The sequence below is a fragment of the Lipotes vexillifer genome, unplaced genomic scaffold, assembly GCF_000442215.2.
Source record: "Lipotes vexillifer unplaced genomic scaffold, Lipotes_vexillifer_v1.1 scaffold946, whole genome shotgun sequence".
NCBI classification, from domain to species: domain Eukaryota; kingdom Metazoa; phylum Chordata; class Mammalia; order Artiodactyla; family Lipotidae; genus Lipotes; species Lipotes vexillifer.
Window position 1 is genome coordinate 1,704,429 of NW_006776646.1, and position 21,543 is coordinate 1,725,971.

General features: G+C 36.9%; 1 protein-coding gene across 2 annotated transcripts in view; it reads right to left on the reverse strand.

The window, feature by feature from the left end:
* BBX (BBX high mobility group box domain containing) overlaps window positions 1-21,543 on the reverse strand; it is a 282,615-nt gene that overhangs the window by 78,680 nt on the left and 182,392 nt on the right. For both annotated transcript variants that reach the window (XM_007450540.1, XM_007450539.1), the window contains exons 5-7: window positions 17,109-17,351; window positions 6,607-6,802; window positions 2,396-2,463 (exon numbers count right to left, since the gene is read on the reverse strand). In XM_007450540.1, the coding sequence (XP_007450602.1) occupies window positions 2,396-2,463; window positions 6,607-6,802; window positions 17,109-17,351 (507 nt within the window). The remainder of the gene's footprint in view (window positions 1-2,395; window positions 2,464-6,606; window positions 6,803-17,108; window positions 17,352-21,543) is intronic.

Here is a 21,543-nt window from a genome sequence, read left to right on the forward strand (position 1 = left end):
AAAAAAAAAAAAAAAAAAAAAGACATTGCATAGAAATTAGGTGCTAAATGAAATCTACTGATACCTATGACATAAACTCTCAAACTAATTATATTTAGAGACAGCATTATTTTATACAAATTTCGCTGCTTTATTATTTCAGTATCTCAAGATTATTTTCAATAATGACCTAACTATATCTGAGATGAAAAGTAGAGATTATGAAGAAAAAGTTGTCTTCTTAGAAGTGGTTCTTAAAGACCTAAGTGCTGGCAACTTCTTCCTTAGCATAAATTCCCTTCTCCTGTACGGTTTACTTCTTTAAGCCATTTAACTTTATTTCTTTAGCTTGAGAATTTTCAAAACAGTTATATATGGAATTTAAGAAAAAAAAATGTCATGAAGAACCTAGGGGTAAGACAGGAATAAAGACACAGACCTACTAGAGAATGGACTTGATATGGGAAGGGGGAAGGGTAAGCTGTGACAAAGGGAGAGAGTGGCATGGACATATATACACTACCAAACGTAAGGTAGATAGCTAGTGGGAAGCAGCCGCATAGCACAGGGAGATCAGCTCAGTGCTTTGTGACTGCCTGGAGGGGTGGGATAGGGAGGGTGGGAGGGAGGGAGACACAAGAGGGAAGAGATATGGGGACATATATATATGTATAACTGATTCACTTTGTTATGAAGCAGAAACTAACACACCATTGTAAAGCAATTATACTCCAATAAAGATGTAAAACAAACAAACAACAAACAAAAAACAGTTCCCCTTCATCAGAAATGGAAGGCTGACCAAAGCGTGGTTTAAACTGCTTGTGTCAAACTCTGCTGTCCTTAAAAGCTGTGAGAAGAGCTATTCACTAAAAAGAGCCCAAGAGACAAACTTCAAAGAAAAAAAAGTATTCCTTTCTTTGACTAGCATTTACAGATAGATAGCATCTATCTGTAAGTTCTTAGATGTTTATTTGTTTACATTTTTTCCTGAAAGTTAAAAGGAATGCTAATAGATATTGTGAAGAAAACTCCATTATTATCTAATCTATTAGAAAAGATGATACTGACTTTCACAATACAGTGTATTCTTGGAAATCATGAGTCAGACTGTGCTGAAAGGTCAAATGTGCATTATTACTCCAACATTCACCTGTGGGAACATGCTTGGGATACTCTACACCCAAGTGAGAGTTAGTCTGATTGCTATTAGGGAGCATCCATGTGTTAGAAAGTAAAATGATGCCAGAGAAGGCTATTGTGTGAGGAAGTACAAACATGCTGAATAATGAGTATGCAAAGGTACAAAGTGCCATGTTTACTTTTTCTAGCTAAAGATTAGTACAATGTAAATAACTACCAGTCCACCAAATTTACACATTCATTGCTACACTGAATTGAACAGAAATAAAAAGTTAAATCAAATTGAACATATGGCCAACTACTATGGATCCCAAATATAAACTGTAAACAATAAAAACCTTTTGTGATGTAAATATCTTATGTGGTATCCTCTAAAACGATTATCTGAATAGACTTCAACTGTAATCCATATAGCACGCACACGACTTAAAAAACAAAAGAAAGAAAGAAAGAAAAGAATATATATATGCAATAAAATTGCTATTTTGTCCTAAATAGCAACTCTGGTTGGGGATTGAAAAACTTCCAGCTCAAGGACCTGAGTTTGGTAAAATAATATGATCTGCAGGTCACTGCATCTGGCCTCTGTTAAATGGGTCTGGAAAATAGAGGAATTCCACAAATGCAAACTATGCATGGCTACCGGATACTACCTGCCTATCAAAACCATACTTGAAAATATTTAGCAAAAACAGCCCAATAACAATACAAGGGAATAAAAAATGAAACCAAGGTCATAAGGGCCTGGGTCCTTTTTCATTTTCCATTTTAAAAAATAAGCAATCTTGGAATGCCATGTTTCCTGATTTTCAAAAACAGGAGTTTGTATTTATTCAGGTACCAGAGAGACTGACAGTTTCATGCTTTTTTTAACTCTCATCTTTTCACTAGCAAGTCTAATGAGAACATTACAAAAGCAGAGAATGTTATGAATAGAATGAATGAATCACAGGATCCACCCTATGGACCCCATGACACAGTCATGGCAAATGCTAATTATCTGTACATTGCAAGTCTTATTCCTATGCTCAGGGAACCTCAAAATCTGCACCTGACTTGTGTTTGTGTCCTTTTGGGTTTATGTACCCCACTCTGTTACCCTCAAGGCACAGTATAATGCACATAGAGATCTTAATGAAAACAATTAAAAGCAGAGTTTATTCATGAGCTGTAAAAAGTGAAACTGTAGAACTAACAGTGTGAACGGAACGCAAATGTCTGTGTTCTCAAGCCCCAGCAGGTGCAGAGTGGAGAGGGATGAGGGACCACTTACCTCTGGTGTACCAAGAGCATGTTCTCCAGCTAAAAGCAGCATGCTCAGGCCTCCCATTTGAGTAGGATCTAAATAAGTCAAAAACAAGTAAATCATCAATCAAGTAAATCATCAATTCATAACCATGAAGTACATATAATCCAGAGTCAAAAAAGAATACTCACTAAGACTAGCAATCAGAAATCCAGCAGAACCACATGTAACTTATTACAGAAAACTTCGGAAACTCTTTATGAAGGAAAAACCTGGGGTACATGTGCTTAGTACTCATACTTTTGTGAGCTTTTTAAATACCACTGTTGTCCACCATTCCAACAAAATACTTTCTTCAATACCACAGCTGTTTATAACATGAATTATCTCCTAATGTGATGCTTCTTTTCTTGCTGCATGGGGAGTTTGGATGGATTTTTTTTTTAAACGAAAGAGTGCTTATACTTGTCTTCTAAGAAACTTGAGATTGTTATTCTCAAATTGTTATTTCTGCCACATGATATCAGGCTGATAAAAAGAACAAGGCCATCAGAGGAACTAGAGAACAGGGAGGTATTTTACAAAGGGGACTCTAAAAATCTAGTGGCCTTTGTTCAAATATTCTTTCTTTAAAACTTTCAAAAACAAATTTAAATTAAACAATGATGTATTTATAACATCTTAAATCTTAGGGGTACAGTTAGGCCCTTCCTTGAAAGGCCTCGAAATACCTTTAACATTGAAAATGAACCCTTTTTATACTACCAAAGGTCTTTGTTTTCATTCCTTCAATAATCAACAGAAAAAGAAAGAGAAAATGAAAGCAAACTGGTAGATCTAGGACCCAGGATTATATCTAAACAAGGGGAGTACAGACAATAAGAAACCTATAGACTTTAAGGTTGTCTTAAATGAATTAAATTTCAGAACTTCAATGAACTAACATATCTGAAACTGCCTAAGTCAGTGCTTATCCCAGTGCATATTGGTCCTCAATAAATGCACTTTTTATTTTAGTAATCTCTCTACAGTTCAAAATGAGGACCGGGCACAGTGTTGCCTGAAGACATTAAGGTGTCTCTGTTCTCTTTCTTTTTCGCTTTTTTTGTTTAAAGATATGCCTTTAAGTACATCTTTGAATACAATCTGTCTCAGGAGCTCATGAAGCAACTCTGACCACATCTTACATATAGTCAAATTAAAAAAACAATTTTTTTTTTAAAAAAGAATCTGAGGGGAAGGAAGGAAGGAAGGGAGGGAGGGAGGAAGGAAGGAAGGAAGGAAGGAAGGAATGAAGGAATGAAGGAAGGAAGGAATGAAGGAAGGAAGGAACGGCTTAGTAGAGGGGAAAATATGTCACCAATCAGGTGGTCACAAAACAGCTCCATATTGGAAGGTAGCCACGTAGGAATACACAGAGGAACATGAGCTGGTTTGCTGAAATAAGGCTCTCTGTTGTTGTTTTAAGAGTCCATCCTTAATTAAATGTTAAGTTTATGAACTACTTTGGCTGCTAAAAGAGACATGTAAATCTACTGGCAAATAAAAATCAGGAGAGAGAAATGAATTTAGCAGAAAGTAAAGGTGTACTTTGGTTCTTTGGGCAGCTAAATACTTTTGCAGCTGCCATTCTAGGGATCAGGAGTCTTGCATAATTGCATTCTAATAAAGATAAAAATGTGTTAGTGCATAATTGCATTCTAATAAAGATAAAAATGTGTTAGTTCAAATTATAAAGTAAAATAGGAACATACTTCCATGATAATTTATTTAAGTTATATACCAATATGACTTTGCCATATAGATACTAAAACAGACAAGAAATCATCATCTTTTATATTAATTTATATAATGTTATTTGGATATATCAAAAATATATTTATATAAATAGCATGCTTTCCCTTCACCGAGAGGGCTTCTACTAAATTAAATTCTACATAGCTTTCCCTCCTTGGAAATTATACACTTGACCGCTTTGGGGTTATTCAAAATGCAAAATGTCATGTGACAAGGACTATTGGGAAAACAAAGCAAAATGAGATTCCATGCTGAGGAAAAGCATAAACTGGCCTCTAAAAGCCCTGCAGTATCCCCTAGATTTAAACAGCTAAGCACCATGTCTCAATTAAAGGCAAATTAATTTGCTTTCATTGTGTTAAAAAGGAACATCACACCAACGTTATCCACTATACACTAGCTTAACAAGGGCTCTGATCATGGATTTCCAACATCCGTCACAGGCCCTTATATATAATGAGATAAATGTGAGAAAGTTGTTTTCCTTCTTTCCTGTATTTTGCTTAAAGAATGCTGTTTTTAAAAGCTGACTTGTAGGGGCTTCCCTGGTGGCACAGTGGTTAAGAATCCGCCTGCCAATGCAGGGGCCACAGGTTCGATCCCCGGTCCGGGAAGATCCCACATGCTGCAGAGCAACTAAGCCCGTGTGCCACAAGTACTGAGCCTGCACTCTAGAGCCCGTGAGCCACAACTACCGAGCCCACGAGCCGCAACTACTGAAGCCCACGTGCCTAGAGCCAGTGCTCGCTGTGCAACAAGAGAGGCCACCACAATGAGGAGCCCGCGCACCGCAACGAAGAGTAGCCCCCGCTCACCACAACTAGAAGAAAGCCCACGTGCAGCAACGAAGACCCAACACAGCCAAAAATAAATTAATTAATTAAATAAATAAATTTTAAAAAATAAAAGCTGACTTGTAAATATCCTGGTTGAAGTCTAGGTCCCACTTTAAATTTGTAGGTATAACAGGTAGATTAATAAACTGTCAGAGACGGTGCTACAGGCAGACATCTTTCACTGCTTTCTGTAGTTTATCTACAATTACTTTTGGTTTTTGAAGAGCCACTGTGTGCAAAAAAAAAAAAAACAAAAAAAAAACCTACATAGACCAATCTAGATTTAGAACTGGGAGAAAAAGCAATGGAAGATAAATGCTAATAAAAGGAATTTATTTAGAAGCCAGTCATAATATCCTCTTATTTGGTCCTGATGATAAAATGTTTTATAAGAGACTCTTATTGACAGAATCTGGGGAGTCTAGAGAGCTCACCAAGACTACTAGCAAGTGGGTTGAAGCTAAAATTATACAAAGTAACAGCTAAAACAAGGACAGATTTCTATTCTGATTCCTCTGGGATATGCAAAAGCAACATTTTGGAAGCTCACCTAGAATTATACTACAGACACTTACATAACAATCACCTGAAGACTTTGTTCCCCCAGAATGCTGCCACTGCATCAGACTGCATTTCTTAGATTTATATATGACATCACCACACACTTTGTTATACCATGAATCACACACTGCACTGATAAATCTCATTAGGCCTACTGGCTATTAAAAAATGAAGTGTCATCACAATACTGCTTAACTTCCATTCCCAAGCTTTCCATTTTGCAAACTGTTCAGAGCTCTCAAAGAAAATTTACTTGTAATAATGAAACAGGAACTCTGTAGCTCAACACCAACTTCAATGCTTCCATCCTGCCCAATCTCACTATTTCATCCCAGAAAACACCTCTCTTGATTACAGTATTATAATAGCCATGGAAGATAGAATCATTTGCAGGGTGAATATAAATGCTTTATTTCATGGTAATAAATGCTGTAGCATTCCTTACCACCCAAAGAGTATTAAGGTCTCATAACAAATGGGACCATCTGGAATGTTAAATTTGCCTGGCCCGTAACAGGAATGGGGGCCAGAGAGAGGGTAGGATGGAAATTCCCTCTAAGAAACAGCTGTCAGATCTATCACAGATTTGTGATAGAGTTGTTCATACTCTTGGTTTCGATGTTTAATATCATCAGATGATCTACATAATTGTGGGTTTTTTTGGTATCCAAGATAACTAAGGTGCTTACTGGGACACCTTAATACTGTGAATGAGTTTGTAAGCTATTTTGTTACATTATAAAATTCCCTGAGCTCCGGACAATCTCCACATTGCTGTCTGCTTTTCCATAATGTCAATGTCAGGAATCCACACATATTTGTAATGACTCAACCACTTGGTCTATACCTCCTTTTTTAAACTATATTATATATACACATTCTATGTATGTTATACTCCAAAGCTTTAAGCTATGCTGCATATTTGCCATTGCTTCCTATTGGTTAAATTTTGCTTTTCTTTCTCTTTCTATTATCTGTTAAAAATACTGCCTAAATGAATTGACCTGTTCTTGAAGAATAGGTGAAATTAGTGCCTAAACTCACCAGCCATCCCAAAGTTAAGCTGAGGCATTTCTTCAGTCTTTGCTTTCTTGGGGCTTGACAAGTCTCTTGAAGAGTCAGATGGGAAGGCCCACAGTTTCTTCCGTGGATTGACAGTGGATGTTGGGGATTTCACAGGCTTGTTTGTGGTAGGACACCATTTGTAGCCAGGATTTGCTTTCATAAATGCATCTTTATACTATAAATAAAGAATAGATAACATTTTAATTAACACATAGATTGCAAAAGTTCTAGTACCTTCACCTTACTCCCCTATTTAGATAATGAATGAAAAAAACACTTTCAGTAAGTTCTTTCCTTTGTAGAAGAATGACAATCTCAGTACAGGGCTTTAGAGCTAGGACATGAATTTATCTACTAGAAAGTTCATTTGTGGGATGAGGGTTCAGAGGCAACACATTTTGTATCTTTTAATCCTCTTCTTTTTTTTTTTAGGATCCAAAAAGTTACCTGACCTTGGTAAAGAAAGGGAGTTATTCATAATGTGGTGTGTAAAGCAGCACCTATTTCAAAGTAGGTATCAAGTACCTTACAAAATGTGAGTCAGTACCAGGGCCAGTAACTAGATTCTGCTCACTGCTTAATTTACTAAATAAGTTAAAAATTAAACCTGTGCTTCACTGTACAGGCAAATGCAGGGACACCTAACAGAGCAAAGTAATCAGTTGTGGGATAAAAGCACCAAGATCACGAATGGGAGAAGGGGAACAAAGTAGGGCAAACTGATGCAGAACTTTTTAGTTCTTTGAAGATGCAGGGCCATGTAGAAGAAAGAGTACTGGATGCAGAGTCTGATGACCTGGGTGCAAAACCCACCTCTGCTATTAGCCAGCTGTGGACATTAAGCAAATTATGCAACCTTTCTCAGCCTCAATTCTTCCATCTAAAAAGTGTAGCTGCACCTGGTAACATCCCAGGGTTTTGTAATGAGCACATGTGATCTCAAAAGTGAACATGCTGAGAGCTGTGAAGTGTGAAGTTGCAGATTAATCCATCACAAACTGTATGTCTTTACTTGGAGGTTTCAAACCTCACTGTTAATATCTTTCTTTCTCCTTTACTTTTCTGTGGTTTTCTCCATTTTCCCCAACTCGGCCATTTCTTTCCCTTTCCTGACAATAATTAAACAAAAATATATTTCTTGCTATTCATGTTATATTACCAATGGTTATGTCATCTGATAAAATGTATTTTTCATGTATTCCTCAATGATTTTATGTTATATTATTGCTAGATACCTTATTTAATTAATACAATTCTTTCAATCCCCTAAACTTGCTTTTTAAAATGGTCACTCTATGTGTAAAATTTTAGTGTAAGCTCAAAAGTTTATCTAACTCATTAAAGAAAAAACGATTTATTTAATGAGTTTATCTAACTCATTAAAGAAAAAAAAGGTTCCTTTACCCTTAGTGTAAGAAAAGTATATGTAATCCAACTAACAAACTTTTTCCACCACTTCACTTTAAATCATATCAATGAACATTGTACTGTAAATAATATAATGCAATGTTTGTAGTCAATGTTTTAGAATCATCCCAAAGAATCACCCTTAATTCAAATTTTCTGAATAATCAATTTTTTTTAACTAAAAGCTGTATATCTGCATATTGATACATAGGTACATGAGGAAGGAAGGTAAGCGTAAAAAACAGTAAGATACAGTTCTACTTTTCCTACAAAAATAATTGAAATGGGATACAAGGCCAGATGCAAACTAGAATTTACCATCACATAACAGAATAAATTTGGAGGTATCAATGTAATGTAAGAGGTACTCTATCCCAGCACATTCACATGCATGGGGGGATTTACATGTTAAGCTGAGGCAGACAAATAGCCTCGCCTGCTGTCTGGAGATGCAAAGTGACAAATGACAGGGTGAGATGAAAGCAGCAGGCACATGCATCATTATTTTGTCCCAGCAAAATGCACACGAGCTGGTCTGTCAGATGAACAGTCATTTGGACAAAGGTCACCACTCTATAACGTAACAAAAGACTATCAAACAAATTAACATATTTGTCATAAGAAATTTTAAAAGTTTTGGGTACTTTTGGTGGTTTCTTAAGAAAAAAGTCCCGGGCTTCCCTGGTGGCGCAGTGGTTGAGAGTCCGCCTGCCGATGCAGGGGACACAGGTTCATGCCCTGGTCCGGGAAGATTCCACATGTCGCGGAGCCGCAGGGCCCGTGAGCCATGGCCGCTGAGCCTGCGTGTCCGGAGCCTGTGCTCCGCAACGGGAGAGGCCACAACAGTGAGAGGCCCGCGTACCGCAAAAAAAAAAAGTCCCAATTCACAGATGGGACTAGACAGATGGATGTCACTAGCCTTCAGATTTCTTCTGTTTCTTAGGTGTCCCCTTCCTCCCCTCCAATGTTGTCGATCTGCTAGGTAAGTTCTTTCCCAGTAAATATTACATCCTTTTCTAAGAATCATTTAGCAATTTGCTTTGATGAAAATCAACATGTGTAATGAAAACGATAATACTGTCATTCTTAAGAACGAATTATTACCAACATCAACTATTTTTAAAAGCACTGATGGTATTAATAAAGGCTATAGCTTAAACTAACTTATGATGTGGAGCTGTGCTGAAGATAACATAAAGCAGAGACAATCACTGACCATAAACATCTCTTTCTCTTGCACTTATTCTACCCACCCATCCACATCCATCTCAATACTTTGTGAGGATCGACTAGGTGACAGACACTGGTTAGACACTGGGGACTAAAAGAGCATAAATTAGAATCTCTGCCTTCAAACTGTTTACAATCCACAATCAGTAATCAAAATGTTACTTCTTCTTATACATGGTCTTTCCCCTGGCTCAGGCATGAAAAATGGTTTTGCAGAGGGTCCGGAAAAGGGGAAGCTACCTATGTGTTGAAGAACAAAAGGCAAGAGAAACGCCTGGAGTATGTGAGGTTTTATGGAAAATGGTGACTGAGAATTCACTATGAGAGTCAATGCTCTATAAATGTATTACAGTTTTAACCCTGCAGATTCTTAAACTCGATGTAAAACAACATTCATTAGGTCAATCAAGTATATATTTGAGCAAAAGCGCTAAGAATGTAGGAGACAGAGAAAAGAATAACACACAGCCCTTGTCCTTAAGGAGTTTAAAGCTTAGATGGAGATGCCATAAATTCATGAAAAGACATACAGGTCAACACAAGCAGTGTATGAACACCAAGTTAGGGCGGAGGCAGGAAGAACCCTCAGCGTGTGAGGATGTCTGTCCTTGGAACTGGGCTCATCATCAATCACTTGCTCTGATTCAGCTATAAGAGACAACAGAAAGGCTTAATCATTTTGTTGTGATGAGGTTATTAGGAAAGGGATTACAGAGAAAGCTGAGTAAGGGAGAAATGAAAAAAGACTATATATAGTCTGAAGCAAATAGCTGAGTGAAAGTATTAGCAAGCTGGTCAACCATGTGGGCAAAAATCCATCAGCACAGGACTGAGAGGACCAAAGAGACAGGCCCACCCATCCAGATCCCCAAGGCAGGGCTTTCATGCTGGGGGTGGGAGGGGAAGCTCAGTTATCCTCCAAGAACATCAATCACAGGCTACTGGTCCTATCTCCTAGGTAACTAACCTCCTGCTAAAACACTGATTTTTTAAAATCTCCCATTAATATAAAAATTCCTATTTTATTTTTGCAAATTTCCAACTGATTAGATAACCTAAGTGAATTTACCTTATAGGCACAGATCCTGACTTACACAAGATGCTCAGTAAATGCTGGCTCCCTGCTGTTCACCCTCAACTACTACCACATTTCATTAGCAATGATAATATATCATTGTTATTCTATAATGGTATTAAATACATACCCATTGCCACAGTATTCTGTCTACTTCATATATGACAATGGCATTACTATATACCAAAAGACAACACACTCTATTATGTTAATCTTTAAAATACTGGGTCTCAACATTACATACTTTTGCAGATCATTTATAAAGATGGGAAATCTGATCTTAAAAAGCACCTTAAGGAGAGATGTACTTATTAACTGTCTTCCAATTGTTTGTTTCTAATTGGAGGGGAGGGGATGTATCAAAAAGTCCAGGAGTATTTCTAGCTATTATTACAGTCTAGATCTTCTCAACAGAGTGAAAGAGAATGATAACCCTGGTGAGGTCCAGTAATAAGGGACCCTGGGAATATCTATACAAATAAAGAGAGCTGATTCTGGTGCAAATATGTGAAATATCACCATGATAAAAAAAAAAATCTACCAGAATTATGAAGGAGAGATTACACAGGAATTATCTGATTTTTAAAGAGCTGTAACACACTTTTAAACCTTAGAACTCTGCAGGGGGCTAAGTGAATCCCTAGCATAATAAATTTTGAGACAGCTAATGAATTTGGAGACAGCTGTACCTTTTCACATTGGCAGGCAGAAATCACATTATACAGGGTGGAAGAGGAGAGGAAGATATTTGAGAAGTGGCATTAATTTGTACTTCCTTAGTTTTAGGAACTTTCCCTCACAAAACTTTAAAACTTCTCATTTAGATCTGAATTATTCTTACTAGATATTTTAATAGGAAGAAAATTAATTAGACTTTTATATGACAGAACACTGAATTAAGTTTACGGTTCCAACAGAACAAAAATATTTCAAATTATACATTAACCTATAAAACTTTCATGTTAAAGCCACTCCAGTAAAAACTATACACTTCAAAGAGTGACTTGAAAAAGTGACCAGGGAATTGTTTGGTTCTCTTGTAGAAAAGTCATAAAGGAAAAACTGAGTTGGCTACAGATACAGTTGCCTAAATTGCCTATAAGGATTACTATGGCAACGGCAGTTCATTTCAACATATAAAGTTTTTTAAAGGACAATTTTACTCCCTAATTTGGGTAAGGAGGAGAAAGTCAGTTTAATCAGTTAGCACTATTTAAAAAGTACCAAAAATTTCAGAATTTCTTTTAAAATGTAATTTTGGTACATTTTAAAAGGTAGATAGGGATCTGGGTAAGAAAACTATCTACATTTCTGAAAATGTATGAATAGATAATTCATGTTAACTAATTTGAATTGTAAAATGTTTTCTTTAAAAAATGTGTTCGCTTAGTTTTAGTAATTTCCTTAAACACTTTAAACCTTTTCTTTAAAAAATAGTTTATGGCATGAATTTGCAATATTTCAAACGGTACAAAAGTTAATTTTTACCTACATCCCTTTGAATGACCACAAATTCCAAAGTAATCAAGATTTACTGTAGGATATCGGAGTATTAGGTCCCTCAATCAATCCAAATATTAACATCTGAAACCAATACCAAAAATTAGTTTTAAGAGACTCAGTTTAAATTCTCAATGTCACTCACTATGAGGTCTATTTTTTATCACTAGCTATGGGGTCTTTATAAAGTCCCTTTAATTTTATTTGATTTGAATATTTAAATGGTAGTGTTTACTAGCAATTAGCAAATGGATTGATGTTTCTGAAATCAAGTGGTTAGCTCACTTAATGGAACATCTATTTTGTTAGGGATTATTAATCACATTGGACAGTATCTGCCAAGTTGGGCAAATGATGCATTTTAGTTTTGTTGATTCTTGTGTTTCAAAGACTAATTTTGTATTTCAGTAGCACTTCAGGGTGTTAACGGGTCCTAATAAGAACAATAAAAGATTACTAGGTAAAGAAGTAACAAATACAAACAAACATAAGTTTGCTTATCAGGAACAACTAACGTTTGTATAGCATTTTAAACTTCAGACCATGCCTGTGCACACAATGCCTTATTTGCATCTTACCTCGACCCTGTGAGGGCAGGCATCTTTATTGCCATTTATAGATGTGGAAACTCAGAAAGATCTGAGAATGGAGAAGGCCAAGTATTAGAACCCAAGCTCTACTACTACTAATTTGCTGCCCTGGATAAGTCCCTTAAGTCCTCTGGGCCACAGTGTCCTCATCCTTAGCTTTCGGAAAATAACATCTAACTCATGGGATTATTCTTAGGATTAAATGAGTCAAATGTTTATAATGGGATCCTGGGCAGAATAAAGCAATACTCAAAACTCGATATTATTATTTCAAAAATAAACACTTGAATATTTTTTATAGTAAGAAAGTCCTGACATCTGGAACACAGGAATGGGAAAGGTCTCCGAAACAAAAAGTACTGGGAAACATGAAGCCCAAATCTTTGGTTTCACTACCCACCTCCCCACAAAGTGGCAGGGCCCCTAATTAAGTGATACTCAGAAAACCCCACACAGAGTAAAGTCATTTCATTAGAGGCAGTCCAAAGCGGCTGACAGAAGAAAGAAACGTCAATTGACAGCTGAAGGTGGACTGAAAAGAAAGACTCATGGAAAAGCAAAGAGGAAATTCAAAAGAACAAAAGGGCTAAGAATCATTTAATATACAGATAAAAATATGACTGTAACTCAATTGTTCACAAAGGTCTCACCAAATTACAGATTATAAAATTATTCTTGTAGAGAAACAATGGGTTGAAATTTTGAAAAAAATTCAACAGGCATTCTGAAATTTTTAAGTAAGGAAGTATTTAAACAAAATATTACATAAAATTTCCGGGACAAATATATAGAATAAGAGTGTTTAAAGAAACAGCAAAGTTTCATCTACCTAGAAATCACTTTTGTGTAACACTTGTTTCTCCAGAATGTGGAGATAAATGAGGTGCTGCTCTAGCTTAGTAGTATGAAAGATGCCACAACATTCTTGTAAAAATACAAATTCTGTTAAGCATGATGTGATAATTAACAAAAACTGTTCAAAGTAATACATGAGAAAATGATGGTAAATCTTCTTTGGAGAAGAATACATTCCTGATGAAATCAAAGCAAGGGAATGAATATGTTAATTTTATCTTGAGGAAACATGGAGGAAGAACTGATCACTGAAGACCCCATGGAGATTTGTGGTGATAATCTCTCCTAGACTACTGACGACAACAGATACCAACATTTACGAAAGGCTATTACAGTTTCCCTTCAAGCTGTATTTTATTGCATTTAATTCCACAGCTCTTTTATTGACATACAACTGAACTTCCAACTTTTCAGGCCAGTCTCCCAAGATTTTTTGCCTTTATATCATCATTTCCTGTTACTCTGATACAAATACCCCAGGCTTGGGGTAAAACTTTCTTGTTCTTGAAATTGTTCTTACTTTTCCATATCTGCTCTTATCCTTGCCTTTCTTCTAAATCCTGTACCAAAGGCCACGCCAAATTCTATCAACTTCATAAAGCCTTTTCTGAAATACCCCCAACCTGACCCCAACCTCTGCACAGGCAGACTCTTCCTGTAAGACCCACGACATGTTATTGTTACCATTTTTGGCTGACTTGCTCAAATCTCAAGTCTCTCAGCTGTCTAAAGTGAGCAGTATATACTAAAAGGATGCTTGAGTCAAATAGGCAAGAGTATCCCAGGCTCCACCAATGTAGAGGTGGTCAAGATACTAACTCCAAAGAGCCTTAGATCCCTGCTCTGAAGAATGGGATAACTGACTTTACATGTTTGTGCTTAGGTAAAATATCCAGTCTGGAATGAAGCAATTAATAAATGCATGCATTCTGCCTCATGCCTCAGATCCTACAAAAACCAAAGGAGGGGGTATTGTAAAGGTCACTCAAAATTGCCTTAACTTTCCAGGTCCTCCCCTCTTCTTTGCACTGACTCTGCTCTACCTGAAGGACAACATATGTGATCCTCTACATTGACTGTCCATTAATTAACTATGACTATTAGTTTAAGTGACATGTGGAAGTTTCCAGCAATATCTTAGTCAAAAATGCAGGCTTATATTCATATATTTGTAAGGGAAAATGATAAAAGGAAAAATAATATTGTTTCTGCATCTCCTAACAGGCAGTTGAAGAAGCTACAGCCTGTGAATGTCCACAACACTGCACCATCATGCACACTGCCGAATTTAAGAAAAGAACCCAGGTTATATCCTCAGGACAGTATTTTTTAAATTATTTATAACTAATTATTGCTCTAATGAGATTCATCAGAGAATATGAAACCCTCATTCAACCATTTTTTCAACAATGCCAATCAGTACTGGGAAATAACTCAAGAAACCGAAAACAAATCCCAAAACAGGTATGTCCTCTTACCAGATGCACAAATAGAAAATAATCAAAAAGCAAGGGAAGAGTCAGAGAAAGTTTTAACAGGTTAAAAAAAACGATCTCTTCAAAGTTGTATTAATTATTACTTTAAGAATATATTTTAGAAACAAGAAGAGAATGGAAAAAATTAACTACTTCTCATTCAATTGGTAATGACAGAATAGATACTGGTGAACATCACATAACTATTTACACTCGCATGCAAACTATGCTGCAAGACTATGTCTTGTTCCTAACAGAGAACACATTTTCAATTGGGGGTTTAAAATTAAAAGGTTACACGTATAAAAATTGTTTTAAAAATGACTGCCTGGAGAGAGGGGACCTTGAGGAACTGAGACCATATTTATCACTAACAATCGTTAAGACCCAGTACACTGAAGCCACCCAATAAGTTTTTGTTGATTAAACTGACATTTCAATTAAGGCTGCAATATTAACACAAAAAGCACCAGCACAATTACCTGCACTTTAACGTAATTTCGAAACCATTTGGTAAATAAGTTGAAACAAGTATCACTTATGCCTAGAAACCAATTGTATAAAGGATTTTCAAAGCAACTGAACCTTCCACACTTGGTACTAGAAGTGAGACAATATTTCATAAGAGCAGCAAGGCAAGTTGTGAGATGGAAGATCCAGTTATGGTCTCTACTTGAAGTTTGCAGTGGGGGGCACCTTATCAGATTTAGATTTCATTACTCACCACAATGGCAAATACTGTGAAGCTAATTAAGTAATTAGTAAAGGAATTCCTGTATGAAAAGAATGCTTCCTCCTCTTAAAAATGGCCACCTATTTGGTTTGTAAAGTAGCAGTATTTAAGAAAAAGCAAACAGTATAGTGAGACAGGTTGCATGTTATCCCAAAACAGTAATCCAAAAACAAACTCAAGAGTTTAATTGTAGGAAGTTTGTGCAGTTCCCTATGAGGTTTCAGATAATTGTTTGTTTTATCATATAAGCATGACTATGAAAGGATCTAAAGCTATCTAATAGGAAAATTTTACTGTTAATTACTGTTATGCTCATGAAAATGTCCTGCAACATTTAAAATCATGTAGGTTACTGGAATTGATTTTAAATTTTCTAGATGCTCTACATAGTTAAAATCCTGTCTGTAACAACACAGTTAATTCCTGAAGCCTTATGTAATCGTTAATTACACAGCAACTATGCTAATCATTTACTCTGGATTCAAATTTCCCTGAACACTGCATAAGAAATTTTTATGTTCCATCTTAGCTTGTTAAAAAACTCAATAAAACCACAGCAGTTGAAAGAACTACTTTTCTACATACTGAGATATCTAATAAAATGTCTCACTTGAAACTCTGTATTTGTCCCCTGTTGGTTCATCTTTCCATAGAACTTAACCAAATGTTTGCGTGGCTAGGGCTTTCATGAATCAAGATTATTTGCAAGTTGCAGCACTCAAGAAACAGTTAGAATTACTCCTTTCAAGTTTAACCACAATGATATTGCTTTGCTTTCCCCTTACTTGCTAAATCCACTAGACAATACATTTTAAATGCATAATGAACTCACATTAATTTAAGATTATTTTAGAACCAGACCAGAATACAATTTTTCAAGAAATTTACTCACATTTTGGAATTAATGCCCCACCTCTCTGAATAGCCTTCCTGCATAAAAATACTTCTCACCAACTATTGCCTACACAGTGTTTACATGCATGCACACATCACAGTACATCCTGTTCCACTGCCATTCATTCATTTACTGGTTTTAAATATTCATGCTGCACAACCTACAAAAACAAGTCAAGGCAAATCTCTTGATAATTGCGTTTATTGCAAAATCAAAAAGTATTAGCGCTGGAAGGGATACAAATTTCGCTCTTTCTCATTCTAAAAACATATTTTAAAAAAAGAAAAGAAAAGCTGAGACCCAGAGATTGACTTAGATATGGTTACAAAGCTATTCAGCATCAGAACTAGATTAATATTGTCATCTTTACTATGGGCATTCTCTGACAGCAGAAGCGGGTTCCTAGAAAAACTAAAAACAAAAACCATTCATAATAAATAAAATCACCTTCATAAAAATCAACCCCCCACATCAATCAGTGGAATATATACAATGAGAAAAAACTTCTTGGTAATAGGTTGCTTTTGGCACCTCACCAGTATTTGCAAGGTGGACTTGGAACTCAGGAATAGGAACAAAGCTTGTATGTCTTCACATAACACTTGATTCAAGGATTCACCTTCGTGCTGCTAGACCTTTAGCACGGACTCCAAATTTACTGACTGGGGGTTACAGGATTGGTTGCTCACGGTCACCATAAAACCTCGTCACTGTAACCTACCTCCTTGGCCATGTCTGTGTATTTCTGCTTTTCCTTTGGATCGAGAACAGCCCACCAATCAGCTAGTATCTTGGTAGCACCTCGGTTATCAAGCCTGGGGTGTTCCTGACGTACAAGGGAGCGATGACGTTTGCAAAATAAGAGAAATGCATTCATTGGTCTCCGGGCTCGCTGTTCTGGTGATTCATCATCTTCAGTTTCACCAACATCCTGCTCTAGACCATCGGCCCCAAGAAGCTGAACCTATTAGCAATAAAACAAAAGCCAAAAGTTTAACACATCCTGGATAACTTTGCTTTAACAATTAGTCTTGGTTTTCAAATTGTATTTTTCCTTAGCTCCACTTAAACAACCTACAAATTGGGGGAAAAAAAACGATTTTTTAAAAGTCATCAACCACTGTTTGTGGTTGGTAAGCCACTTAAGATGTTTTCTTTTGCTTAGTTTCTACAGCAACCTGTGCATGTCTGTATTACAGCATATATCACATTGTTGTTATAATTGCTTACATTTTTTTCTCACTAACAGTGAGCTCTTTGAGGACAAAAGCTCTCTTATTTTCTTCATACACAGTGCATAGCTTAATGTCTGGTCTAACATTAGTATTTAACTAACTACTGAATGAAGGATTCAACCCATTCTGTGATATATGGGTCTCAAGATTAACAACAATATCCACATAAGATACATGAGCATTAGTTCTTTCTACTCTTTGGAATGTGCTGTTGTACAACTAATAATATAAAAATGTTTAACATGAAAGTAGATAAAGATCTAATACAGACTACTTAATGTTTTTGTGGATATCAGAAGTGGAGCCTCCTAGTGTAAAAATCAAAACAGACCTCTAACATTATTTAAAGGAAGAACTACATAGTAAATTTTCAAGCTTGTAGATATCACACTTTCTTGTCCACTGAAATTCAATGGTGATAGGGCTTAAACGTTCAAAATCTGTTTTGAATCCTCCCTTTTCCTAAGCATTTCATTGAAGGTCTTCAAGGACTCCTGCAAAGCTCTGATCCTCTCCACCTGTGTAATTCTCATTGCCACTGCCCTAGTACCACTCTTGCCTATGGCCTTGTCTTCCTGCTTTCAATCTCTTACAATACTTCCTGCGCATGGCTGCAGGTTAAATTTCTTAAAGCACCTTTCTGATCACAGAATCTCAGAATATAACAGGATTGTTAAGTATCTTCTCAGGCTAAAATATGACAGTGTGACCAAGAACAGAAGTCCAGTATGCTTACTAAAACCATTTCTTTACTTGCTGCTTCACAGTTAAAATCAAGAAGGATCGAGGTAGTTGTTAGACTGCATTACACAGTAGGGCAGTAGTCCTTAAACATGAGTGGGCACTGGAATCCCTGGAGGTCTTGTTAAAACACAGATTAAGTCCCATTCCCAGAGCTTCTGATTCTGTAGGTCTGGAGTGGGCCTTGAGAATGTGTATTTCTAACAAGTTGCCAGGTTATGTTGATGTTGCTAGCCTGGGGATCACACTTTGAGAACCACTACTAGAAGGCAACCAGGTTCTCTTATATCGTGTTTATTGGGCAACCGTTACAGACGCTCTAGGACAAATCACTAGCTTCATCCAATTAGATGTTTTTTAAAAGTCTTTTAAGTTTAGATTAAGTATTGCACATGCATTTAATTAACCATCAATTATCTTCTAACACAAATAGTACAGAACAATCATGAAGTCATAGCTACTTGATTTGGAAATACATTAGGGATTATTACTGGGGGTGAAGGATACAGATTTATCTTCCTCATTATGTGTACAATCATTAAAAATCATTTGAGTTTTCAAGGAATATTTATTTAGCATTCTGAAACTAAGAAGCTACAGAAAAACATCAGGCATAAAAAAATGTATTATGTAGGTTGAGGAAGTAATTATAGTTTCCCTTCAGAAAAGAATAACTTTTGATTCAGTTACTAAATTATAAAACTCAAGCCAAGAGCTGAGATAAATAAGACAAATCCTGGCCCAAGGAGCTCACTGTTTGGGGAGAGGAGAAAGATATATAAGCAAATAAATTAAAAAGCAGGATGATGACTGCAACAATGAACCAGTGCAGTAATGAAGCACTAGCAGATGGGTAGGAGAACAGGGAAGTCTCCCTAGAAAAGGTGTGGTCTGGGCTAAATTTTGAAAGATGAATCAGAGTGTGTAGGGTAGTCAATGGGGAGTCATGGGGAACTAAGAGAGATTAAAGCTCAATAGTTCAGACACTTATATGCAGCTCAATAGTACCAGTATATAAAAGATTAGAACAGGAATCTAAGGTTACAGAAGAAGGTATGGGCCACTTCATGAAGAATGTGCTCTGTCATATTAAAAAAAAAAAAAAAAGGAAAAAAAGTGCATTTTAACCCTGTAAATGAGTGGCTTCAGACTGCATGGATCAATAAAAACCCTTGGGAGGGGACCAACACAGATTACCAACTTTTGTTTTGCCAAGTATGAACATTAAAAAAATTTTTAGGGCTTCCCTGGTGGCGCAGTGGTTGAGAGTCCGCCTGCCGATGCAGGGGACACGGGTTCATGCCCCGGTCTGGGAGGATCCCGCGTGCAGCGGAGCGGCTGGGCCCTTGAGCCATGGCCGCTGGGCCTGTGCATCCGGAGCCTGTGCTCCGCAATGGGAGAGGCCACAACAGTGAGAGGCCCGCGTACCACAAAAAAAAAAAAATTTTTTAACTACTATCTAATATTATAATTGTTTCACTAAATTAACTAATCAAAAAGTAAGTAAACAAATCAATAAGTGTATGATATATAAATTAAATTAAAACTAAAAGGTATCTGGACCTATTTTTCTTTCACCAGAGGCCAAGTAACACTCTGCAACAAATCAACACTAGCACTGGACCAGGATATGGAAACCACAGCTGGATGTAATGAAGAGCCATGAGTGGTTTTAAGCAGGGGAAAGACATTGTTAGATCTGTATTTTGAGAGAACTCCGTCATCAGTGTTGAGCATGAATTACAGTAGCAAAACTAGAGTCAAACAAAACTAGAGGAACAAGTTAAAAGTTTATTCCAGCTGTCCATGCGAGAATGGAGACAGGGCTGAATCAAGGCAGTAATCATGAGAATGGAGAACTGAAAACAGAAACAATATTCACTAATGAGGTAGAACCAAGAGTGACTGGTGTCTAACTGGATGTAAAGGTTGAAAAAGGAAGAGTGTTTCCAACTTTGGCAGCAAGATTCCTTCATATACAACAGAGAACACTTTTTCTCAAATGAGAGAAATTAGATCTGGTGGCAGAATGTGAAGTGGCTCTTAGCAGAGAAGTCCCAGTTGGGATAATGAACTGATGTACCAATATAAAGAAGTAAGACCAAGGGTGTGGGTGAGATCTCTGAATGTGGACCAAAAAGAGAACAGGACTCGATGACTTCATTCTTTCACTTAATAACTATTTACTGGGCACCCGATATGGAGCAGGCACTGTTCTAGGTGATGCAGACAGAACAGTGAGCGTACAGACTCCCCATCCTCATGAAGATGAAGAGTAGCACAACTGGCTTGCCACTCTGGAAGGATCTCTCTGGCTGCTTTGTTGAGAACAGACTGTAGAACAGCAAGAGCAGAGGCAGAAAGAGAGATAGAATACAATAATCTGCACTAGCATTGGTTGTGGCTTGGATCAAGGTAGCAGTAGTGACAATTGCTAACAAGGGGTCAACTTGAGAACTATTTTGAAGGTATGGCTGAGAATTTACTGATGGATGGACAGATGTGAGACTTGAGCAAAAGAAAACAGACAAGGTTTCAGGTCTGACCAACTTGATAGCTGGAGTTGCCATTCACTGAGAAAGGAGAGATGTAGGAGGATGGGGTTTGCAGGAGAAAAGTGACAGCTTCATTTTGAACACATTCAAACTGAGATTCTGATTTGATATCTAAGTGGATATGTCAAGTAAACAGTCAGAAATACAAGTCCAGAGTTCAGAAAAAAGGTCCAGGGTGGAGAGAGGAATTAAGATAAGAAGCCCAGAGAACATCAACATTTGAAGGTAGAATAATGGAGGGACATCAACTGGAAGGAACCAGAATGGTATAGTTGGGAAGGTAGGAATAGAAATGAGTGATTGCTGTCATGGAAACAGCAGACAGCTTCAAGGACCAAGTGATCAACAGGTGCAAATGTGTCAGAGAGATCAAATTAAGCATAAGCATAAACTTGGCAATTTCCTCAAACAGGAAGAATAACAACATTTCTCTGAAAACGGAAAGGAAAAGATGGATAAGGAGTGAGATAAGAGTAAGATGAGTAAGTAGAGAAAGCTGAAGGAGTCATTTCTGGTGGCCTCTATTTTCTCTGTGAAAGAGAAGAAAAGTTCAGAAGTGAGGAGACCATAAACCGTACCCAGAGAAGATGTGTGTGAAACAGGAAAAATATTTATAATTCCTGCT